This window comes from Hevea brasiliensis, chromosome 7 (genome assembly GCF_030052815.1).
Source record: "Hevea brasiliensis isolate MT/VB/25A 57/8 chromosome 7, ASM3005281v1, whole genome shotgun sequence".
Classification (NCBI taxonomy): domain Eukaryota; kingdom Viridiplantae; phylum Streptophyta; class Magnoliopsida; order Malpighiales; family Euphorbiaceae; genus Hevea; species Hevea brasiliensis.
In genome coordinates this window covers 99,590,088-99,616,957 of record NC_079499.1, presented here as the reverse complement: position 1 = coordinate 99,616,957, position 26,870 = coordinate 99,590,088, and the positions used below count along the sequence as shown (strand labels likewise).

Here is a 26,870-nt window from a genome sequence, read left to right as displayed (position 1 = left end):
TTTTTTTTTAAAAAATATTATTTTTAATCAAAGCTATATTTTTTTAATAATATTAATACTCCAAATTTCTTTTGACAAGTTTACTATTATTTTTATTTTCTAAAATTAATTATAATGTCCTCTTTTTATTATAAAATTTTTTTAAATGTGTTTTAAAAAGTTTTTGACACTGAATAATTATTTATATTTCACTTTATAAAATTTTTTTCACACATTTAGAATTATTGTTCTAGTTTTTAACTTTTCATATTTATTTTTGTTAATTTTTTAGAAGATATAAAAAAAATATTTTATTTATATTTAACGACTTTAGAAATCTTTGTAGCATTTTAATAAAAATATTTTTTTTTATTAATTTTATAAAACAGAACCAACTCCAACCCATCTTCTTCTTCTTCTGTTGTAAATGAACCAACTCCAACCCAGCGTAGCTACGCTGCCATGGACAACTGGAGACAATCTGCAAGTAAATTTGAGAAATGGAATGGAAACAAACAAAAGTTTTCATTTGTCTATTAGGGAAACTTTTCCGTCGTTCGATGGAAAATCGACTATGAATAGTGGCGGATAAAAAGTAGAAAATTGAGATTCAATTGACTTTTTTTATATAATTTATATATTTAATTATTAAATATTTTTTTACAAGGTTTAAAATTAATTGAAAAAAAAATTATGTTGTGTATTTACAAATTTATTTATTTTTAAAATTTTATTATAATTTTTCAATAAAAAACATCATCAAAATAAAATAATATATTTGTATATAAAATAAATTGGTAAATGACTTTTAGTTGGGTGTGTAGAGATATGTATTTAATAGCATTAATAATAATATTTTTTTTTTATAATTTTCAAAATTTTAGATTTGTTAAGTTTAATTATAAGATATTCATATTATTTTTTTAATAATATTTTATTATTTATTTTTTTAAAAAAATAAATTTTTATAATAATTTACATAAAAAAAAATATTTTTCATATACAAATTATCTCCTGTAAAATAAATAAAGGCTTTGAGGAGTCGTAAAATAACGTAATATGATATGCATTGCATTTTATCTCTTAGTTTGTTTTTGGATTTATGAATTTAAATTTGAAATTCATAAATATAAAAATAATTTATTTGACAAAAAATTTAATTTTTAAATTTAAAATGGAAGTGAATATTTAATAAAAAAATTTTATTAGATTAAATTAGAATTTCAAATAATATAGTTAATGTTATTATTTCATTTTTTTTAAGTTTCATATTCATCTTGCATTTAATTGAAATCTATATATATATATATATATAGAGAGAGAGAGAGAGAGAGAGAGAGAGAGAGAGAGAGGGGGACGCTTTCTTTTGATTAAATCTGAATTCTAAAATCAAATCCATGAATCCAGATACAATATTAAAGTTTTAACTTTTGAAATGCATAAACTTTGCTTTGGATAATCTCTCGTTTGACTTTCTATTGCAGATAAATTTTTGATATTTCGGGATGGCTTCAGCTTGTGGGCGCATGCGCTAATGCAGTAACGTTGCATGGATGAAAGGTCCAGCTTCGATGAGAAGGCACTAGTTTCCTTTTCAAGTCCTGTTTCATCCTTCATGTAGTTTCTAACTCTGCTAGGCCTATCAGTGAACAATAGCAATAGAATTTTTCTTTTTGGTTAAAAACGGGACTAAGCGCCAAGACTCGGCACGCGACTCTAAAATCATAAACCCTCATCATCAAATTCGCATACAGCCAATAAACAGACTATTTCCAATTAGAATTTCAACAAATCCATGCCCAAAACCAAGCCTTTGTTCTTCACTAGAGAACCTAAAATCCATGCCAAAAGAAAAAAGAAAATTGATTAAACAGTTGAATGTTTCTTTGATGCATTACCAAAGGCGGCAATAAATTAAATAACACAAAATTGCTATCAACAACAATTTCAGAGCATACGTGTGATACAATATACTGTTTATGCACTACAAAGTATCGAATACAAAGATTTCCTTCTCCCATAATTAACTACAAACCAATTGCTTTCAACACACAACCCTTCTTTCTCCCACCCCCTTCCCACCAAAAAAGAAACAAAATCATTAATACAGCCAAGCACAATAAACCACAGTAGAACTAGAACGCATACAATGACCTCTCAATACACTATGCATTCATGATCTCACATCTTTTAGTACTCCCCCCTTCTCAAGCTCACCGACTAGGTCTCTCAATGACGGAACTTTCATGGCCAAAGTTCTATACAGTCTAGAATACCGAGCTCGGGTACCATCTTCAGTCCTTGCTAAGGCTAGCAAGCTTAGAGCCTCAGGAAGTTGGAAGAATACCTGTTTCATTTCCTCCAAGCTCTTATTTTCCAACACAGACGGTCTTGGAACAACTCTTACAATTTCACCACCTTTAGGTTCCTGAACATGGGCATCGGCTTTGATGACCAATTCAGAATTTGAGTTTGCTCCACACTTGATGATAAACGGTGTTGTGGAGCCTGTGTTGAATTGCAAAACATTCCACTGTGCCACATCAGTTTCAGTACTAGACCCCAAATCTGCAGGAGATTTTCTATAATGTACCAATTCATGAAGCTGGTCATCTTCTTCAGGAATCGACTGCAGCAACATACAAGAGACTGAAAAATTAGGCAAGGGAAGATAATTGACTTGCAATTCTTCATTTTCGAGAGAGAGAGAGAGAGACAAAGAGAGAGAGAGAGAGAGAGAGAGAGAGAGAGACTCGAACTTAAATTTGAAAGTACATTTTAGTATCTTGAACCTGAAATCTTTTTTGCTTGAACTTGGAAAATCAAGCATTAAATCAAAGATAACAACCAAGACATGAGATTTTGACAATACAAGACCAGTTTGTTCTGTTGAAGTAAATGAATTAGTTTCTTCATTTTTGCAACCTTACCTTACCTTACCTTTGCAGCATAAGGCAAGCCTATTCCACTACGCAAGCATGAGTTTGCTTTTAATTTAATATTATATTTTTCCAGCTATTGCTGTTACTTCAGACAAATTTAATAATATAAAGACAGGGTTCTGAAAAATAGAACTCAGTTCACTTTCATCGTATTCTTTGTGTTTCACAATTTACTTGACACAGGTGCAATTTTGTAAGGAAAATTACAATTAAGTTGCTCAATAGAGTTTGATTTGAATTTTGAAATGAAAGGTTGATTTGATCTAACAATGAAATGGAGTCACAATTTACATCAAACTGCACGTGTCCTGACACATTTTCTCACGCATCCCCATCAATTGATTGAACCACTTAAGTTTCTCAATTTAATGTTACCCCAATCATAACCAAGCCCACCAACAACAAAATTCCCACATTCCTCCTATCTCAGGCCCAACTAAAAGGAAACATGTATTTAAGAAAAACTTGCAGCTGTAAAAGAATAACCATAATGTATATATTTGTACCTCAACCACACGACGAGCATCTACAATTTGCCTCTGTGCACATGGATGATCAATTTCAAGAAGGGAAGGCATCCTTTCTGCAAGTTCATCTAAAGAACTAAGCATTGCTTTCTTTTTAGTTTTACTCAAGGTATTTACAGAGGATTGTCTCACTATATCCTGTTCAAACAGTAATTATATCATCGTCTGTCTTCAACCCAACGATCATATAAACAGACAGAATAGTTTAACAGAGGAAAACCTTGACTTGCTTCAATATGCCATCAAGAGAAATGAGAGATGCTAATCGTGCATCCTCAGCAGCAGTAGAAGGATTATGAATAGGTGACCCACCATCCTCCAATGTTAGCAAGGCTACATCACTTCTCATTTGCTGCAAAATCTAACAACAAAGAAATAAAACAAAATGAGCCAACATGAAAATCTTTTGAGCTAAGGATATAATATTGAAGGACAAAATAAGCCAAAAAAACATTATTATAGCAGAAAATATACTTAATGCAAAGTATTCTTTCTGTAAGAAACAAATGGAAAAAGAAAGAATTTATTGCCTACACATCCATGGGCTATAGCAGGCTTAGTAACCTTCAATGAATTTATTATCACCTCAAGTAATATATAGTAATGCCCAGGGATTCCAAAAACAGACAGTTGAGAGAAAATTTTTGAATTAAACATGCAGAGTAAGGAATACAATGGAGTATCTAAAGTGCATCCATAATCCACACGGAGAGATTTTGATCCCAAATGCCAACATTATTTCTTAAAAAGAAACCAAAATTTAAATGTTAATACAAATGTCTAAAAATAAAATTGTAAAGCTTAAAAAATAATAATAATACAACACGAAAAAGTTTTGGGAAAATAGTCTCCCAAGACAGATGAGAATTCAGTCTTCATAATGAAACCTTCAATTTCAAATTGCCATCACTCTATTCATTGGTTTCATAATTTATAGTCATCAATTAGACCCTTTTTCATAAATCAGCTTCTAGCAATTGGTTTTAAAACCAGATATTTTAAGCACCATGCAGAAGTATCCACCCACCAAATACAGCCTAGTAATTTTAAGAAATACAAAGTAAAGCTACCTTGTTACCAACTCTTTGCCTCATTGGTATTTTTCTAATCTTACATTTGTCCCTTGTTAATATAGAGAGAAACCAAAACAGCATCACCAAAATGTTCCATGACTAACGAGTATCAGCCTTTCAAGATGTTCAAACTAAAGCACAATCATTTTTTCATTAGCCTTAAAGGAGTAAAAATAGTTGGGATCACAGCTGCTTCTAATCTAACCTTATCATGCACCAGAAAGAAATTTTACAAAAGGGTGAAGAAAGAGAAGACATGTACACGCATGAAACTATTCCAACACGTGAACCTCTCATTCTCATCAATAACCAACCAGTCATCATCAAAGATAGAACACCCAACTATTTCCAGCACTTCCCAGAGCTATACCCCTTTCTTCTCCAACACCTCCTTCATTACCCTTCCCCCTTCTACTAAGATTTCAATAGAATCATCTTCATCCGTTTCCTCGTCCCCCCAGCTCATAACCTGGGTTATTCTCTTCACATTTCAAATAGCCTAGAGAAGTGAACGTTCTATTAGAAATTTATAGCGAGTTAGCCCAAGTTAAATGTCCGTCAGAAAAATGAGTGTTTTCTAATTTTCTCTACTGAAGTTTTCAATGTTTTGGCAATTGAATTCATGTTTCATTTTGTTTCAAGTACAGAATTTCTAGTTACTCCAGAAATACATACAGAAACATCCAAAACTATATCAGCAGTTGAATTAATCAACAAAAAACAAAAAAGATGCCCCTTAAGGTGTTTAACTTTGGGAATGGATCATGGAACACAGTCTAGTAATTGTTTAAAGTTTAATGAAGAAAGGTAACTGTAAGACATTAATGTACACGGCTAAAGCCTGCTGGTTAGATGAAGATTTCTACCTTTCTTCTTTTGTGATCAACAGACTCAAGAGCTGAACGAAGTTTGCCCACTTGTGTAGCATCTTCTGCTTCCTCAGTTGATAAGGTGCCAGCGATGTCCTGATAAAAAACTGAAACATTAGAAAATACCTAATAATGCCTACAGGCATAAACACATTTCACAAATGCAAAACTAAAACATGTCCGAAAAATAAAGAAAAAATAAGAGATTTTCATATGCCATTCTTTCTGAAGTTAAACCATAAATATATCACTCAGTATGTACAACAGATAATATTTTAGCAAAATAAAAAACTGCTGCCAGTTAAAGAAAAAGGCACCATGGTATGATGATATTGAAACAATAAAAACTCGCACTAACACCATAAAGTGATGCACTGAAGAAAATATTCAGTGATTGGAATAGTCAGCTTGGTATGCCTAACTTCATATGAACTGAGGAAAAATTACAGAGAGAGAGAGAGAGTATAGCACAACCACACAGCCACTGTCTAAACTCTGAAACCAAAACTTTCATTGAGGGATTCTTACCACACAGAGGCCAGACAATGATGGAAATTCTCAGTAGATGAATGAACTAATACTTTCTGGATATAAGGAGTAAGGATTCTGAAAATGAAAATGATAAGGAAGAAGAAACAACTGTAAGCAAAACCTTGAATACACCTTGTGCGAAAAGAAAACAGCAATTTTGGATTCCCCAATCATTTAGGTTTATTCTAAAACTACATCGTCTTAGGAGTTAGCAGTAATCAGGAGGAATCAACATGATAACATCATAATGGCAATGTAAACATTGAAACTCAGTGGACTCTATGTGCTAAAGGGGAGTAGAGTACCAGGATTCCACCAGTTCTGTTTTCAAAGTTTGATTGTGTAGCATTTGGGGAGAGAGAGAGAGAGAGAGACAGAGAAAGAGAGAGAGAGAGGAGAAGAAGAAGGTTGGCTGTAACAATTTCAAGGGTATAAGGGGTTACAGCAGTTATAGGAGATTTATACACTTATCAGTGCAACATTCTTGTAGATTAAAAGCACAAGAGAATTACAAACCAAGATAATAAACAAAAGAGGAGCTCCACACTGTTCTCTACCCCAAAATGAATCTTTTTTCCACCTCAACCATTTTTTGGATCACAGTTCTATTCACCGACTTCACACCAGAGTTTTATCAGAAGTATGACATATTCCAACGCATCTCCATCTTCAATAACAGGATGATAGGAGAAACTCAATCCACCAGAGCAAAACCATTGCTCTAACCAAAACCAAGCTCCTATCACAGTAGACTTAAGATGGAATTGCATGACTCCTCTGGCACCAATAAATTCCTCTCCAATATTCTTGTTACAGATGGGTTTCTGGAATTCAGTTATCTCTATCTTCAGGGAGAGCATAAAGGGCGAAACTCCATCATCCCTTGGAGCAGTCAGACCCAAACAATGCTCTGTGCATAATTCCCAATAGAAGGAACACAACCCTTTTCCAGCATCAATAAATTCCTCTTGGAAGAAACTAAGTTATTGTTACATATCAGTCTAGAACACCTTCGAAACTCAAGATAACTAAAGAAGAACAGATTGGATGAGAAAAGAAATAGAAGTAGAAGAGAAAAGAGAAGATAGAGTAGATGAGAAGAGAAATAGATTGGATGAGAAGAGAAAGAGAATTTTCAGAGATGAAAGAAGAGTATTCTTGTTTATTGATTCTTGGAATAGCATGAATGAATACAAATAAGGATTCTCCTTTTATACAAGACTAGTGCATCTGCTATTAACTAATTCTGTTATTCTAAACTACTTACTTCCAAACTAACAACATTTCCCTCCAAAACACTTCCTCCCTGACTCTTCTATTGCTTATTACTATTTCTCTTCTTTCTCCTATATATGTAACAATTATTTCCTTCTAATAGGATAAATTTTGATAACTTTTTATCTAATTGTAACATTACAGTCTCTCAACTTAAAAATGTAACATAAAATCCCATCAACTTTCAAACTTTGCAAAGTAAAATCCTTCTAATCTCTAATTACCAGTTTTTCAGTTAGACGCTGACCTGGACAGTTCCAGCATGGAGCTTAGTCAGTATTTCTCTTTTCTCTCTCAAGCCATGTGTAAATTGAATCATTTTTCTCTCTATAGACAGAATAATTTTTCATGCGTAAAGAGAATAATTTTACACTTTGCATAAAAGAGGAGAGAGAAATATTAACTAAGTTCCGTGCAGGAGCTATTCACATTAGTTTCTAACTGAAAAATCAGTAATTAAAAATCAAAGGGATTTTATTGTGCGAAATTTGAAAGTTTAGGAGGTTTTAAATTATATTTTAAAGTTAAAAGACTGTAGTGTTACAACTGTACAAGTTTAGAGATAGTTGTTGAAATTTATCCCCTTATGATATGAAGGATATAAAAACAGTACTTTGCGAAGTTTATCTAGTGGCACGCACTCCCGCACTTTAATCAGAATTTCCAATGCTTTTCACCAAAAGCCTCTTTAGAGGGATGATGCAATAAAGATAAAAAGGTATTTGGTTGACAAAACAAAAAGTGACCAGAATTGCACAGGTGGAACATTAAACAGAAATGATTCCTCAAAGTAAGGTTATCAAATAAGAAAAAAATCTATGCAAAAGGGAAGGAACTGCTATCCAAATGTACTCAGATGTGAGTGAAAACTGACAACTGAGAGAAGGTTATTACGTGGTTCAGTTCTCACACAGTCCACAAAGAGCCTAACATAAAATGTTCATATCATATGCACATGGCTACCTAATAATAGGTTTCCACAAACAAAGAGGCATACCTTTAAGTGTTGCAATTGGGAACTATAGACCCGCTTTGCATATTCAGACAGAAGTTGCCCAAGGGCATCTGTGTTAGGGGGCAGTGCAGCACCCAGTCCAGCCATCCAGCCATCCATAATTGCAGTTGAAAGAAGTTCTAACTGGCCAGTGCTCCCCCCTGATGCATCATCTCCTGTAACAGAAAGAAATTCAAAACTTTCTGCTAGCCAGGATCTAATTTGCCGCTGCAGCTCACCAGCTGGAGTATGAACAAAAAGAGCAGCAAGAGCCCTATTTCCTATTGCAAAACTTTTTGCCTCCTCTTGAATTTCCCTTAGTTTTCCACCAGTAACCTGTTGCCTCCATGTATCCTGTAAACATGATAATATGATTCTCAGAGTCTATTTTCACCATGAAGAAATTTCTCATAAAAAATCATTTCCTCCGCATTATATGAGATGAGAATATACAAGATCGTGAGAATCATCGAGTGGCTCCCAAAACAAAATTTTCATGACATCTTGAGACAGGAAAAGTGAACATGTCTAAACTAAACACCCACTACCCATTCAAAAACAAAAATTGAACCTTATGTCTTTATTCTGTTTGGTTGAGCTGTCGTGTACATTTAGCTTATGTACACTGTGCTAATACATTTTAACTGTCCATCAGAGGTGGCAGGAGCTATCTAGAGAGTTCTTGGAACAACAGAAAATAGCAAATAGTTAATATGACAATAGCTACCTGATCAATTCCTCGCATTCTCAAAACAACTGATGATAACTTAGACTTCTTTTCTGGCTTTATATTCACTTTAAACCCCTGGATCTGTTCATCCGCATAACGCACAGGGGATCTTCCAGGACTGTTACCTCGGCTGGAACTTCTACTTCGTCCAGTATTGGCCTTTTCTAAAAAGCACTCAACAGGAGAAACCTACAAAGTGAAGCAGGAAAATGCCCTTCCATAATGATTATGAAGATAAATATGACAGCATATATGCTGAACAAATAGAATTTAACAAAAGGCCAGCATCCAATTTTTTTTAACCTTGATGGACTGCAATTCTGGGGACCTAGCAAGTAAGGATCGTATATACAAAATTCTGACCCGGGAAACAAGCATGGTATCCATAACCCTTTTGGGTTCCATTTTACGGATAAAAGAGAATACAGCAGCTCTAATTTCAGCAAGTATTTCATGCTCTCTAGAAGCACCTGCTTTAATGACTGCTGCCAGAACCTGCAATATTAACAGTTACCATCAGAAAGGGAGAGAGAGAAAGAAAAGATGGGGGGAGGGGGGGGGGGGGTGTTGGAGTTGGAATGAGCATAAAGTTGCTACTTTATCAAGATAAAAAAAAAAAAATTGCATTGAATAGAAATTTGTTTCGGCCAGAGCAACAAAAAGATTTAATGGAAAGCGCATTTTAAAATTTTCATGCTACATCATTGTCAACCCAGAGTAATTGGACAGACATAAAGCATCAATTACCCTGAGCAACCGGTTGTAGCGTAGCAGAATAGACATAAAGAATCAATATAACTCACCAGACAAAGAGAACATAGGGAAAGGGGGGAAGGAAGCAATAAATCATAAGATTCCTAACTTTGAAATCTCCAACAGTTGCTTTCAAAATAAAAGATTAACAAAGATAAGGAAAATTGAACATGTACATTTTTTGGTGATAGCAACACCACTATAAACCTAAATTTCTCTGTACTTGTCCATAACTTAGTAAAACATTGGAAGGACCCCCTTAGACCTTAGTTTAAAATGATGATATTTATATCACCTCTACAAACCTTTGCAAAACAGCATATAAATCGGAGTGAAATATAACAACAAAAACTGCATACCAGCATCAAAAGCTTGTTTGCTCCATCTGAAATGGCTGCAAGGCTGTCATATTGTTCAGGATCAAAGTCATTTAGAGCAGCCGTAAGATATTCTCCTGCCGGAGTGGATTTAACTTTATCAGAACCTGATTTAACCAAAGCAACTGTGCCATCACTTTTATCTGCTACCAGTTCTGAAGGAACAACATCCATTGAACGCCCCTTATTGTTATTATCATTCCTGCTGTAAAATAAACACAAAGGAATTCAACATATAGCTACAAAGATATGAAGAAAACAAAAAACATAAAACAATCATAATTATTGTAACTTGGGTAAAATAAAAATAAAAAAAAAAGCACCTTCCCATGTCCCGAGACTGAGAATTTGTTGTTCCTTTGGATAATGGACTTGACACCTGAGAAAAAACATAACAACATTAGAAATAAACAACCACTAGAGGGGCATTAGAAGAACCTCGCCAAAAGTAAACTGATACTACTCCACCAGCCACGGTGGCCCCAAAAGATGAAGATAATCCATGCAATAGAGGTTAGAAAGCACAAAATTGAACAAACAAAGGCTCCCATCAGCAGAGCATTGTACCTACTTTTGACAACCTGACCCTAAAATTTATTTGCACACATCTATCTGCCTACAAGCATGATAAACATAAAAATTTTGAAAACAATTTATTCTAGAAGCAGAAAAGAGAAATTATCATCTTGTCTGCACAAATTTCATTTGAGCTCATTAGGATCAGCAAAATATCGAGTTTACATGGATGATAAATGATTGGTGCCATATAGCACACTTTTATTGTTAAGTTCTTTAAACCTGCCCATATATTTATATTTCACGACGTTGACAAGTGAAGTAAAAGAACTTTAAACCCAAAACCTTCCCAACTAAAGTGATTCACTACAAATAAACTTTAGAAATCCAGGAAAATGATGGATTCAACAACAGAACACATGAGAATGTTACAGCTAGGCAGATTATTGAGTTGGGAAAACACAATTATGTACATACATATGACATATACAGAATCAGATATAGGTGTACCAACAACAATGCTGTAAAAACATTTTTATTGATATCATGTAGGGAAGAAAATACCTGAGGAGATCCAGCTAAAGATGCTTTCTCTGTTAATCTATCAAACAATTTCTCATTTTCTTCATGCAATCTCTGCACAAACATGGTAATGGTCCAGTAAGAAGCAAGTTATATCAAGGAAGCAAGTACACGAAGATAGGATTGAGAAAATTGGGTTCTGGATGACCGAAATACCATATCTTTGTTTTATGACACAAGTCCCTCAGTATTTTCCATCCTCCCCTTCATGCATAACATTCATAGAGGGAAGCAAAAACATGCTTACAAATATGCATTGCCTAGAACTTCCCCTATCATTCAGGTCAATGTTTGTGTAACGATTTGCAGTTTTCCAATATGTTTCGATTAATCATCATAACCCTACATGTAGGTTTGAAAAGTGTAGCAAACCTCAATAAGTGCATCACGTTTCTTCAGTTCTTCTTCAAGTTTCTTGGTTACTGATGAAGAATCCATGCCATCCGCAGTTGCTTTGGGAATTGATGAAACTCCAGGCCCAGCCTCTGAGCCATACTTTGAACTAGCTTCAGTAGAATGAAGTGCTTTGTTGAGTTGCGACTCCATGCTTTTAATTTTAGCCTACAACAGAAAGTGAAGGTTTATATCACGGTGCAACAATGTAGAACAAAATTTGACTAGAAGAATAGAACAATAATTATACATTTCTATTTTCATTCATATGCTTAACAGAGCTCTATTGTGAGTGCACCTGTAGCACAAGGAATCCTCCTATAAAACTCAACAGACAACTATAAACATTTACATGAAAAACAAGCTAAAAAGGCCATGCTCTTCAAACAAGGGCAAAAACATGTAAACCTCACATATTAATAACCTTAGATTCGTATGTAAGTAGCATGACACAATAACTTAAGCAATTATTCCAAGTATGTGCAGAAAAACTTTCATCATGAAACATGCAAACTCTAGCAACATACACCTGTAAATATAAAAAAAAACTGATATAACACTAACCTGCAATGTCTCAATTGTGGAATCCCGTTGCTGCATCTGCAATTTCTGCTCCTGTTCCATCTGTAACAGTTGAGCTACCTGATTTCTGAGCTGAGCGTTTTGTTCTTTTTCTATCTTATGCTTGTCCAAAAGCATGATATTCTCAGACTGCATCAATCAAAAAAAGAAATGAAAAAGCTCAGTGACATGCTTACCTAATGTGGCAACTCGACTAATCATAAGACATGGAATTTGAGAGTGGCAAAGGGAGCATGGAACTGAAAAAATGACAAACCCCACAACAACCCCGGCCCCTTAAACACAAAAAAAAAAAAAAAAAAAAAAAAGCACCCAAAACACATACACAAAAGAGAAGAGAGAGAGAGAGCTTCAGTGCACAACAGATACATGCCATCATTCAGGAAAGTATAACATAATTCTACAAAAGAGAAGATTTCTAAGCTCCACCTAATAGATTCAAATTTTAGAGCAAAGACAGAAATACAAAAATAGTAACCTAACAACTGACAATTCAAATAATATTTTGGAAAATGAAAATCAACGCCAAAATGTCCAATAGCAACGTAGCATATACTCATTATAGAATTGGAAATTATACCAAAATCATCAAGTTACAAAACCTTTAAATCTGATTGCAACGTGAATGAAACTTTCCACGCCTTCTGAACTTCATTGTATAGTAGAACGCACTGATCATTTGCTTCTTGAAGTGCTTGCTTTAGTCCCAAAACCTCTTGTTTCAGATCCTGGATTTCCTTTTCCTTCTCATATAACTCCTTCCGTGCATCATTTGCCTACAGAACCATCACAAACTACAGAATTGGTATGTTTCACAATAATGCTACATCTATGAAGTACTAAAATATAAACTCTCAAATTATGGCATGCAGAAGTGTCATGTGGACTCAACATGTATATCTCCAACCAAAAAGTAATTAAAAAAAAAATACTTTAAAAAACTAATAAAATAAAAGAACCCAAATTAGAGAATGGGTATGCAACAGAGGAAGCGTTGCTGTTACCCATGAGAGCCCATCGACAATCATATCTTGGTTGTTATTATTTTCTTTCCTCACATTAAATACACAATTGATTGTATTCATTTATGAGAAGATGCTTGTTGTGTTGTGGTCAAGAATATTTTTCTCATCTCTTTCTTCATCTTCATAAACTTTTGGCTTTGCATGATGCTTTGATTTTCAAATTTTTGCCCATGACAACAATATAGGATAATTAATAGCAGGTAAATGACAAAGTTATATCCAGTGTGCTTACTCTGTGTGCGTGTTTTTTTTTTCTTTTTTCTTTTTTCTTTTTTGTTTCTAGGATTGATAGAAGGACTTGATCTTTGGATGCTTTTGGAAATTTTCTAGCAAGTCCTATTACCATTTTATTTATCCCTATTAAATTCGGAGAAAGTGTTGGCCAAATTACAATTTAATTCATTTTAATTCAGACTTATATAAGTAATTATATTGCTTTACACATCAAAATAACTAACCAAATCAATATTGCAATCTAACCACTTATATTTACCCTTTTATGTTTATACTTTTCCGATGTGGGATTTATAATCCCAACACTCCCCCCTCAAGTGCAACCACATGGTTCTCACTTAATAATTAGTTTATATTTTTAACCCAATATGGGTCCAATTATACTGTCTCACGGGCGATTGAAACTCACAACCCAAACCAGATGCTCTGATAACATGTTAAATTTGGAAAGACTATTGGTCAAATTGCAATTTAATTCATTTTAATTCGGCTTATATAAGTAATTAGATTACTTTACACATCAAAATGACTGGCCAAGTCAATGTTGCAATCTAACAATTTATATTTACCATTTTATATTTATACTTTCCCGATGTGGGATTTATAATCCCAACAATGACGATTCTTTTCACTTGGCCAATAAAATTATAAGTGAAGCTCAAGTTAAAGGCTTTAGTTTGCTTCATAGATCCCCAAAAGGTGCACATTAATGATGAAATGCAGAAAAGAATAACTAGTTAGGCTTCCTCTCCATATTAGTGTGTTATTTGTTGTATGCATAGCAAGCCTTGTTCTCACATGCTCAGATTATGATATGGCTTGTGCAATTTGGAATCATCTTTAGCAAGTTTGTGCCTTTGTGGAGCATTGAGAATGTCTATATCTTTGGAGACTTCGATAGTTCTGTTGGTTTAAAATAGGGAAGATTTGGCGATAGGAAAGATGCCTAAGTTGTGCTTTTTGGATGGGAAGGAGTATGCACATTTTCAAAAATCAAAGTGTATGAGCTTATGCTTGAGGAGCTTTTCAAGAGGGCATCATTAAGTGTTATTCAACTTGATTTAAGGGCATCAATTTTTTAGCCTAGTCTTTAGTGTTTTTGTATGTGTCTTTGCATGCTTCTACAGGAGAATACCTTATCCTCCACATTATAATCTTCTTCCTTTCTTTCTCAATAAATTCTTTTTCCCATCAAAAGAGATAAAGAAAACGAAATCACTCAAAGCTCAAATTTTTGTCCCTAGCTTCTCTTTCATTCTTTTTCTCCCCCTCACCCCCAGGGGGTAAAAACTGGATGAAAAAAGGAAAAATAAAGCTGCCTTTTTTTTTATTTATATGAGGACCTTGACAATCAATGTAGTCCCAAGTATGCTAGTAATTCAAGATTTATTCTCATTATAAAATACATGGATGAGACACGAGAAGGAGTCAATAGAAAGCTAGAGCTTTGGAGAAGTACTCTAGAGTCAAAGGGTTTTAAGTTAAGTAGAACGAAGACAGAATACATGCATTGCAAGTTCAGTGAAGGCCAAACGGATGATAGGGAAGGAGTTAGTTTGAAAGGAGTTGTACTATCCCAAAGTAATCACTTTAAATATCTAGGCTCAGTCCTTCAAGTAGATGGGGGATGTGAGGAGGATGTTAGTCATAGGATTAAAGCCGGATGATTGAAGTGGAGACGTGCCACGGGAGTTTTATGTGATCGTAAGATTCTCAATAAGTTGAAAGGAAAATTTTACCATACAGCCATACAACCAGCTATGTTATATGGTAGTGAGTGTTGGGCACTGAAAGAGTCGTATGCATCTAAGATAAGAGTTGCAGAGATGAGAATGTTAAGGTGGATGAGTGGCCATACTAGACTAGATAAAGTCCGTAATGAGAGTATTTAAGAAAAGGTAGGAGTGGTGCCAATTGAAGATAAGTTGAGAGAAGGAAGATTAAGGTGGTTTGGTCATGTGAAACGTAGACATACGGAGGCTCCAGTTAGCCAAGTAGAGCACATTAGGTTAGAGGATAGAAAAAAAAAAAAAAGGGGTAGACTTAAATTGACTTGGAGGAGAGTAGTACAACATGACCTAGAAGTATTACATATTTCTGAGGATTTAACCCAAAATCGTTTAGAGTGGAGAAAGCGAATCCATATAGTCGACCCCAAATTTTTGGGATAAAGGCTTAGTTGAGTTGAGTTGAGTTGAGTTGAGTTGTATAAAATACATGGAGCCCTCTTCAATACCCATGAATTTTTTACCCAAGACTTGCACTGCAGCAGAAGGCACAGGCTATTGAAAGCAAAACATGTAACAGAAAGGAAAAGTTGGTAAGCAAATCATAAGGATTACCGTTGAGTAAAGTAACAGGAAGAACTTACCACATCTCTCCATTTCTTAATTGTATCACGATTTCCAAGGCTTAGCGTAGCATTCCGAGCTCTAGCACAGAAATTGAGGGACGATAATGTCTCAGACAAATTTGCAGCATTTGGACACACATTGAGTATCATCAAAGTCTTTGAGCTTCCACCTGCAGAAATAAAAATATTTTAAGCAATAATTATTGACGAATCTCAATTAGCAAAGAAAATTAATATGAGTTAAAGAAGAAGAAGAAGAAGAATTACACACCGTAAAATTTTTTCATTATTGAAAAAAAACCATTATGACCATTGTCTTCTGACAGATCAATGACAACAATACTCAAGACTAATCACTGGATAAAACACAAAAGAGAAGTAGGAACCAGTATGGTATCATGTAATATACAGGTTAGTATTGCAGACAATTCATATTAGCTGCCTAGAGCACAGATGATACACGCCAGCATAATGTGATGTCCTCGTTGGATATCGGACAAACTTGTTGTAATTAAGCATATATCTCTTGATCATAACTATTTCCATCAAAGACCTCAAGCTCAAACTACTCTAAACAAAAAACAAGTATAGAGCCTCCAAAGCAAGGCTTTACATAAAACAAAATTGGAAACTATTAAGTCCCACATCGACTAGATATTGAGCAAAAATGCTTTATATATGACTTGGGCAATTCTCCTCCCACAAGATGCCTTCTGGGATGGAGTTAGGATTTTTATCATTATATCACAGCCAACCCCGGTCTCAATATTGGGCCACTCACAGATGTCCAGTACTGCAAACCTTACAATCCAGATAATCAATCCTAGGCACACAGGGGTGTTTTAAGTCCCACATCAACTAGGTATCGAGCAAAAATGCTTTATAAATAACTTGCACAATCCTCCTCCCACAAGGTTCCTTTTGGGGAGTAGTTAGACTCAATCCATTTTATCAATAGAAACTATCTCAAAATTGGAAAAAGAGTCACTAAACCAGACCAAATCGGATGCAGCTATCATGAATCTTTTTACAAATTTGAAAAATGACTCAAATCAACATTAGATGAAGAATTCAACAAAATATCAAAATAACCTTGTATACTATATCTAATAATTTATATAAAAAAAATAGTCAAAGAAAATGTTTAGTATAATATTGACGAAAAATTATATTTTTATATTAATGAGTTACTATACTCAAACAAAGTAAAAGCCTTATTTAGACATTAAGCCTCAAAAAATAAATTAAGAACACAAAAGAGAAGAAATATAATGTTGTATCTCCAACAATAGCACCGCCCCTTTACTCCTTTTTCTTCTTCTCCTTTTTAAGTTTCAAAATGTAAGAAAATGAAAATCCATATGACAACGCCTCCCTCTATCCAGGCTACCCCCTTTCTCTGGCCATCATGACCAACAGAAAAATTTTAGCTTTTGTAGGTGAAACAGCCAATAAACTGGCATTTTTAAGTGGTTTCTAAATCATCAGGGATTTATTGAAAAAAAAAATCATATTGGTAGGGTAAAAAACCTATTATCTATCAGTCGATATGATATTTGGAATCCTGCACCAAAGTATGTTTTAATCAAACATACAATCCCTTGACCAATTGTACCCATTACATTGATTAGGATTATCATCAACTAACTAGCAACTATATGCTTGAAAAAAAAATAACTTGTAAAAGAATAAGGAAGAAAAGAAACAGAGAGAAGATTGGGAGAAAGAAAGAGCTTGATTCTTTCCTCAACCCACTAAATACTTGTATTGTTGGTGGTACAAATAAACAGTTATAGGCATAACTACAAGCACTATCATATGCACATTTACACAGCACAGTCAAAGCATTCATACAGCATTCTAACGCTCACCTCAAGTTGGAAAATACATATCACATACATTCAACTTTTTACAAGTGTAATCAATCCGAGGACCTCTAAGGGATTTAGTGAGGATGTCTACTAAATGCTAACTGGTTGTTTAAATTGATGAAACTAGTAGCAACACATCCTCACTCAATATTTTGCCTAATTAAATGAGAAATCACCTCTATATGCTTTGTCCTTTCATAAAAAACTGGATTAGAAGCGATAGGCAATATTGCTTGATTATCACAAATCAAATTCATCTGTTTAAAGTCCCCACATTTTAATTCTTGAAGAAATTGTTTTAACCAACATGTTCACATATTGCTAAAGCCATAGCTTGATATTATGCTTCTACACTTGGCCTAACAACCACGTCTTGCTTCTTACTTTTCCAAGATATTAAATTTCCCACCAAACAAGACAATATCTTGAGATAGATCATCTAAAGGAGAACCAACCCAATCTGCATCTAAATATCCAAAAACCTATAAGTGATTCTTGTCTTCAAATAACAGTCCTTGTCTTGGGGCTCCTTTGATATACTTGAGAATGTGAATTACTACACCTCAGTGAATATCGCATGGAGCTTGAAGAAATTGACTTACCATACTAACAACAAAAGAAATATATGGGCGAGTGATCGTTAGATAATTTAGTTTTCCAACAAATCTCTAATATCTTTCAGGATCTGTCAAGCGCTCCCTCTGTCCAAGAACAGATTTTACATTTGGATGAAGTAAAAATTGGAAAAATAGAAGTTGGATTTTGACCCGACCAGGTCAAATATTGCAAATGCGACGTCCGAATGGAGTTTGGGCACTAGGATTAGGATTGTCAGCATGAGGTGAGTTTTTGAAAGGATTTGAAACACCGAGATTTAGGTTGGAAAGGTGATTCGGGTCAAACCTAAACCCAATCAATCTCCGATTCTAGGCTCTATTTTGTGGGGAAATTAACATTGTGTAGGCCACTTGGATTTGGATTGTCTACCTATGCCATCAATACAATTGTCTAGTGGTCAAAAAGTGGTGCCTTAGGCAGAGCAGTGGTCTGTACTCTATTTGCAAGACCCAAAAAGAAAGAGGCTAAGTCAGGAATTAGACCTCATGGCTCTAATACCACGTAAAGAAGAAGAAAAGAGAAGAAATATAGAGAAAATTGGAAAAAAAAAAAAAAAAGAGTTTGATTCTTTCCTCCAGGCATCAGGTAGTTATAGTATTGATGGTACTCACAATCTACACAATTACAAGCATAATTACAGGCACTGTCATATGAACATTTACACAGGACAATCAAAGCATTCACATAGCACATGCACACAACATTCTAACATAACAAAGAATCAAATGTAACATGAAGAAGGTACAATTAGGAAGCTACTATTCATTACATTCTCCAGAAAAATCATTTTTGTATTCTTACAATTCTGGCTGACAAAGTCCACAAAAACTTCATTCATATATGAAAGAGTCATACCTAGGGAGTCTGCAAGTAATGTTGTGAGCATTGAATTTTCATAAGGAATAACATCCTTCCTTGAAGTCAAAGAAGACAAAACATCTCCCAACCTACACACAAAATGTGAATTTTAGTAAGACCACAGAATGGAACAACCATAATCCCATGATTATATCAGAAAACATTGAATCCTATATGCTGAAATTATTGCCACTATGATTTGAAAGATAAATGCATAGGAAATAACACATCATGCCCACCAATTGTCTCAAACTTCACAACAATGAAGTTATATATAACAAGTTGGAGCTTAAATTATAGGATGATATCCAATTCTATTTCTAGGGGAAAAAAAAAGATAACAGGAATCATAAATTCAATAACTCCTGAGTGTGGAACCAAGAAAGTACTTAATGAACAAAAAGTGCTAATAAAACATACGCTGAAAGTGATTTCATCACATGCAGCAAATCTGTCACACGCTCCCCACTATCGTCTTCTGTAATTAAACCATCACTTCCAGCCAGATCAACAAGAGAAAGCTTGCTGTACAAGTTCTCTCCACTTATCAAATTGTGATAATATATGTGTATTGTTATGATCCTGACAAGGAAAGACAAGAAATTTACTTAAATTAAATAGAGATCAGCATTTGAGGTCAAAACCACAACATGCATGGAACATACATCAATATATCACAAAAAGAAATAGAAATCTAAATTTGTTGCAGAAAATAGTGTCTTAATAGTATAAATAGGCCGGTAATTAGTCCCCTTTTCCTGGAGATGAATGAACATAATTTAAGGTTACAGCTTTGATGCTTTCATTCATTTTTAACAACCAAATAGAGAACAGATGGTGTTTGAACACAATAGGCTACTAAAAATAATTATTAAAAAAATCTTAAATAACAAACAATTTCAAAAATTATAATTTAGGATATATTTAGGCCCACATGGGACCATCAGCTGTCTTGTCAGAGTTACCAATTATGATTTAGTTTCTTTTAATTCTGACACTGCTAATTGGAGGAGTTAAAATTTACAATTTCGTGTCGTTGTCCGTTCTACTTAGATGACAATTACTGAGAATCAATATATAAAAATGAACTCAATAAGAATCCAAGTTTAATTTTAAGAAGAAAAACAGTATTGTCAATCATAATAGCAATTAGTTAAAAGCACAATCAGTACCCTAATAACAGATTATCATATGAGAATGAGAGAGAGTCTTTGCAAGTACAAAATTTAGGCCATACAAATGAGAAACATTGAACTTTGATGTGTCATTTCCCCGGCTCTGAAATGCAGCTTTCAAGACTCTAGAAAAGTCTAAAGGGTTATCAACTTTTTCTTGCACAAGCTCTATAAAAGATTCTGCTGATCCCATGCAGATCTTTTGCAGACTGCTTTCTGATTCTGACAGTAAATCACTAATCTATAAGAACATGAAAAGGTCTACATTAGAGCATTTAAAGATGTGTTACATTCACATTATAGTTTTCTACTTTATTCACACCCTAATTCAAAATAAAATACTGGAGAACTCAACTATAAATTGGATAAAAGAAGTCTGATGACAGTATGAGATCAACATATAACCTGTTCATTGTACAGCTGAAAAACAGTAACAGAGAAATTGAATTGAGAAGTATAAGTTGAATCAGAGTTAGCTAAATCAAACAACTCCTCAAAACAACGAGCATATAGACCACGATCATGGCTGGATCCTTCCTGAGAAAGTGAAATCATGTCAAAAAATCAACAGACAATTTATACTGGAGTCCAATAATAAGCCAAGCACATACAAAAAAAAGGCATAAAATTGCCATACCAATGGTAAGGCCACAAAACCAAAAGGAATCAATATGAATATGTTATCTAGGTGAGAAATCAGTAAGCTCATTTTAGAATAAAAAATGCAGAGAAAATTTAGCATGCAAAGAGAAATCAGATTAGAACATTCTGTCACACATCATTCTAGCTTAATCACTACCCATTCTACTTTTTCCAAGCTTATCTTTATATTACATGCAACAGCAAAAGAGTTTGCAGCCAAAAATGTGTCCATATGTTTTTTTTTTTTTTTTTTTTTTGAGGGGGGGGGAGGAGAAAGAGAGAGAGAACAACCATAGTGTGTGTCTTTCCAGAGCGAGTTTGTCCATAAGCAAATATTGAAACATTGTATCCATCCAATGCCGATTGCACAAATGGTTGAACATCACTAAACAGTTCAGCTGCATAACAAGCATCAAAGCCAAGATATTTAAGCAAGAAGCTAACACACTGCCATGGCACAAGTAAAGAAAAGGAGGTTAAGCACCACAGTGTTCCCAAAGTAATTACTTTGAATATCTCAGCTCAGTCCTTCAAGTAGATGGGGGATGTGAGGAGGATGTTAATCATAGGATTAAAGCCAGATGGTTGAAGTGGAGACGTGACACGAGAGTTTTATGTGATCGCAAGATTTCCAATAAGTTGAAAGGAAAATTTTACTGTACACCCATACGACCGGCCATATTATATGGTAGTGAGTGTTGGACAATGAATGAGTCGTATGTGTCTAAGATAAGAGTTGCGGAGATGAGAATGTTAAGGTGGATGAGTGGCCATACTAGACTAGATAGAATCCGTAACGAGAGTATTAAAGAAAAAGTAGGAGTGGTGCTAACTGAGGATAAGTTGAGAGAAGGGAGATTGAGGTGGTTTGGTCAAGTGAAGCGTAGACATACGAAGGCTCCAGTTAGACAAGTTGAGCATATTAGGTTAGAGGATAGAAAGCCTAAACTGACTTGGAGGAAAGTAGTACAACATGATCTAGAAGCATTACACATTTCCGAGAATTTAACCCAAAATCGTTTAGAGTGGAAAAAAAGAATCCATATAGCCAACCCCAAATTTTTGGGATAAAGGCTTAGTTTAGTTGAGATGAGTTGAATTGTAGTAATAAGAAATAAATAAATAAAAGTTTTACATAGATTAAGCAAAGAATTTCTAAGCAAACCTTGTCCAACATGAGGTCCAAATATTCTGTCAAATTCAAAATCCTTTTTGGGGTTGGCAATGCTATCATCACAGGTATTGACACGGATAGTGCAATCATCAGGAAATTCAACAATGGAAGGACCTTCATCTTCGAATAATGGTCTTGCACGACAGAAAACCATTATGCTTCCTGAAATTGAAATTATAGTTTGACCAAATAACTACGACAAAAATTTGTTTAAGCACAACGAAGCACATGATAGAACAAAAATGACAAAAGTAGAAAAGAAATAATGCTGAGTGCATGTGGATGTTTATGCATGAGAAAGAGAGAATGCATTTGCACCTGTGTAAACGTTCAGAAAGGGTAAAGTGACAGAAGAATAGTACCTTTGGCTGTCAATAAGTCATTAAACAGCCTTTTCTTCTCATTGATCAATGGAGATATTCTAGCCTCAGTTTCAAGGGCAACTTGATCTGGCATTTATATTTAGATAAAGTTCAAATCCATCAACAGAACCCAGCAACAACAAAATCTTAGGAAAAAAGAAGCAAAGAAGGTGTGACAGTGTGAAGCACATAAAACTTTAAAGACTTGAATAATTTTCATAAATTTACTATTTTCAAAGATAATAACACCCACAACAAAGTTTTGTTCAGCATGCAATATCAACTCTCTGTGTGATCAAAAGTATTCACCGTAAGTATAATGCATTAAATCAAATTCTCAAACAGAAAACTAACATTATCCAGTCTGTCCAGAGGGGGACACCTAAATATAGGCCATACCACTATAACTCAATTCCTTACCTAGCTTGCGAGTTTTTTCAGCAAGAACACCTAAATAACGTGTTACTCGATCAAGTTTTGCATTGGAATAATCCTGCAGATCACTTGCTTCTTGCCTCAACTCCAAGTAATCTTCTTTTGCAACCTGTTCAGATCAAGTGAATATAATTTTCTTTATTAACAATATATAAAGAAAGGAAGGGCACAAAGTAGGACAAACCCATATACAAAAGCATGTAAGTCATATACCAGGCACAAATAATACACAATCTAAAGCAGCATGAACATCAACAAAGAAGTATCTCCTATAACAACAATGAACAATGTAGGGTAAATTATTTTCTAGTCCCAAGGTCTACCCATAATTACAACACAAAATTTTACTAAAATTGCAATCCTCTCAAAGATTTCAAGCCAATCACAACAAAAGTCCTCATTTATAATAGTAGACAGCTGGCAATGTCAAAATTTTATGAAAGTCCTAAAATGCCCTTAAACCATTATGACAATGTTATGCCTTGGTGTTAGGCTTCATTTGTTTCATAGGAAATCCCATCTACAATTTACATTTTCCAGTGATCAATGCTCACAAGAAAAGTGAGCATGGCAACAAATAATGCTTTCAAAGTTAAAAGAAAATCAAAGCCATCTTTAAGATTTCCCACACTTCTACAACCTCATCAAAGGAGGAAATAAAAAACTAACAAGAAAACACATAGCAAAGCACAGACAGTTCACCAACCACTGCTGATTTTTGTCGAGTATTACTGGGTCACCATTGCGTACGATCACTGATATGCATATATCAATGTATAGGAGGTCATATTTGAATAACTAAATATACTTAATAATCAAAAGAACATTTTTGGTCACTGCAACAATTTCTATAGGCAATTGGTCGGGGTTGTAACCATTTCCATTAGGGAAACAAAATATATTATCTTGATTTATAATTTACCCAAGAATTGTACCATATATAAGAGCAAAGAGAGGTTTTCCTCCCTCTCAAAAGCTCTCCTATGTTCTGCTTATAATGCCAAGAACAGTGAGAGGGATTAATCAGTAACTTCTCTCTTTTTCACACCATAAGAATACCCCTCCATGACTACAATTTATGTGTGAACCCCACATTTTTCTTATCCATCCAAAAAATGTTAATACAAATCAAATACATTAAACAACCATCACATGATTCACCTAAATAGTAGTAGATTAAGAACTTCCAACATCCAGAGTCTGAATCTGCAGGCAGCATCTTATAGCCGAAATTCCCTAGGAGTTAAAATCTTATATCAGAAGTCAATTTCAACTTCTGGACCATTTTCCACGAGTTGACATGCAACATGCATCATCCAAACTCCACAGCTTTATTGCTATTTATTTTATTTGTTCTTTTATCTTTAGCTTAGAAAAGCAAGGACAAAAGCCCACCCCTTTTACAAAAGATCAGAACATAATTTTTTTTTTTTTTTGAAGGGAAGATAAAAGGCTGTTAAACTATATAGGCCTTTTGAACAAGTAGAGTATCAGACTATTCATGATGTGAAGTGGCAGCAGTCCTCCCCACTCTCACTCCACTTCTCTATGTTTGATGTGCCAAATCCCTTAGAGAGGAGGCTTGGAGAGTGGGAAAAGGTTCTTGGTTTTGGAAGCCAAAAACAAATTCATTTATAGAACATCCTGCATTGGAACTGACTAGAGATGTACAGATAGATTAAAAGCAAAGAGGAAAAAGGATACTTTCATCACATTTGTTTCTTTGCCCTCTATTTCACCTATAAGCATCAAGCATGTACCCATTCATATAGACAGCAGAACTTGCCTTAAAAATTTGCGACCTAAAACAATTCCATTTTTGTTTTTTGCTGGTAATTCTAGCAATAGAATAAGCAAGGCTCACAAATTAGTATGTTGCATGCATTTATAGATTAGGAAAAGAGACCGTTTTAATGTTAGTGTTAGTAGAAATGTTAATGTAGTTAATTCATTATTGGTAGGGTACAGTGAGATAACAACTTAGTGCCTCCAATTCTACATCAGTACATTGTAACTCAAATTTTCAACAAAATTTTCCACATTGCCACTATAAACCATCGTTAAACAGCTAATTACTCAACTAACCACTAATCAGCTCAAAAAATTCAAATGCATTCACATTAAAACAAATTAAAACCAAATTACCTTAACTTTATCCTTCAAACGCTGGAGTTTAGAAGCTAAAGCCTGCTTCGAAAAGTCCGAATTCTCTCCCGACAAAACCGAAGCCGCCGAGATCGAGTACCTTCGCACAAGCGGCGCAGCCACTCTATGTTCCTCCGGCTCTACCGAAGCCGATGACTTCCTAGGCTCAAATCCACTCACCTCCCAGTTCCATCTGTTCCTATGCTCCGCCATTAAACCCTAGCTTTCTTCTAGATTCTCTCCAAAAAACCAACCAAAAAAAGAAGGAAAAATAAATAAATAAAACCTTAATGTCTAAACTGTCCGGAGATCATCGTCCAATTGAAGCTCTTTTTCTCTTTCCTTTTCTGCATTACTGGATGTGGCCCTTTAATGGTGGAGACTGGACTCCTAGGAATGAAACGGTGGCGTTTTCAAAAATGGGGACACTCTCTGCGCTTTTGGGTCACTAACTTATGTGCGCTTGGTATTTGCTTACGTTTCGCTCTCAGGCATCAGGATTTGGTATTTGCATAGGGTGATGCACGTGAGATCTATTCTTAGTATCTTTTGTCTTCGGCTGAGCTGGCAAATGGGTCTTGTTGGCATGGCACGCTCTGGTTGGATGCTAAAAGGAGGGAAAATATAAGAGTTCAAGTGTTAGCATTCTTTTATATTATTACCAAACAAAATAATTATATTATAATGGAATTTCATTTTTTTTCTTCTTTTAGCTTAAAGGCAAAGGTAATGATAATTACCTCTCATGATTTGATATTTTTGTGAGATATGAAATTTGGATTTTGTCTTCATAGAGTTTATGATGAATTAGAATTGCCCATTATTAGTTAGAATTGTAGGAAACATTATGGAGATAATGATATCTTTTTTATGATGAACAAACTTTTTTTCATGGAAAGAACAAATTCGGTTTACGAAGTTCACTCCATTATGATTTACATTTGTTTAATATTATTATTATTATTAAATTTGCTTGAAGAAAAATATTTTATTATCAAATATTAAAGTAGTGATATACGTAATATTTAAACTTACAGAGATTAATGATGAATTCAATATTTAAATCTTACGTTTAAAATTAGAACGGTAAATGATCAACTTAACATTTAGATTTACGTGATTTTTAATGTGCTTCATTTACAATTTTAAGTTATTTTTATTATGTAAAAAAAATTTAATTGAATTAATAAAAAAAACATTTTAAATTTTATAAATATAAGCTTATTAAATTTTTTATTTAATTATATCAATAAAAAAATTAATATTTTAAAATTTTACTAAAAAGGTTTTTGAAGCAGAAAGTCTATTTACATATATTTCTATATTCAACATAAAATTTTCAACTAATAATTAAAATTTTAAGAGAGACAATGTTAATTCATTGGATTTGTTATTAATTAAAATATATTAAAAGTTAATTTTAAATTAAATTTAACATGTTTTGATGATATGAAATCTAAAAGAATTAAATAAAAATTTTTTAATAGTATTTAAATGACATATATATGTGTGTGTGTGTGTGTGTGGCTATTTGACAATCTGAAATGAAATTAGCCATCAGAAAATGGCTAACTTCAGTTAGGAGGAGAAAGCCAACGATGAACACCAACTAGAAGAGAATGGCCCATGTGAGCAAGCCAATGCAATAAAATTTGTTTCTCAAAGGGAATGGAGGAATGGAGATCATGCCTTATCAAGGAGTAATCTACAGTCTTGAATAACTGCAGCAACTGGATGACAACAACAACTAGCATAAAAGGATCAAGCGAACTACCTCACTCGAATCAGATTTAAGAATACAACTTCTAAAATCGAAGTCCCAACCAAGATTGAGACCCTCTCTAACAATAACAAG

The 26,870-nt window shown here is 34.1% G+C and overlaps 1 protein-coding gene across 2 annotated transcripts; it reads right to left on the bottom strand.

Moving 5' to 3' along the window:
• Positions 1-1,908: 1,908 nt before the first annotated feature.
• LOC110664769 (kinesin-like protein KIN-14B) lies at positions 1,909-25,453 on the bottom strand. 2 transcript variants are annotated; one of them, XM_021824618.2, is made up of 23 exons: positions 25,016-25,453; positions 22,856-22,979; positions 22,436-22,522; positions 22,065-22,235; positions 21,191-21,297; positions 20,663-20,794; positions 20,320-20,498; positions 19,503-19,664; positions 19,080-19,171; positions 15,754-15,905; positions 12,726-12,899; positions 12,106-12,252; positions 11,521-11,709; positions 11,131-11,202; positions 10,374-10,429; positions 10,033-10,252; positions 9,224-9,415; positions 8,918-9,109; positions 8,194-8,544; positions 5,388-5,486; positions 3,669-3,809; positions 3,428-3,586; positions 1,909-2,608 (listed from the first exon to the last, which is right to left on the bottom strand). In XM_021824618.2, the coding sequence occupies exons 1-23, from the start codon at positions 25,226-25,228 to the stop codon at positions 2,153-2,155; spliced, it is 3,867 nt and encodes a 1,288-aa protein (XP_021680310.2). In that variant the 5' UTR covers positions 25,229-25,453; the 3' UTR covers positions 1,909-2,152. The 2 variants fall into 2 exon arrangements, with proteins under 2 accessions (XP_021680310.2, XP_058006271.1); XM_058150288.1 differs by having other exon boundaries at positions 10,033-10,255; positions 25,016-25,452.
• Positions 25,454-26,870: the final 1,417 nt, after the last annotated feature.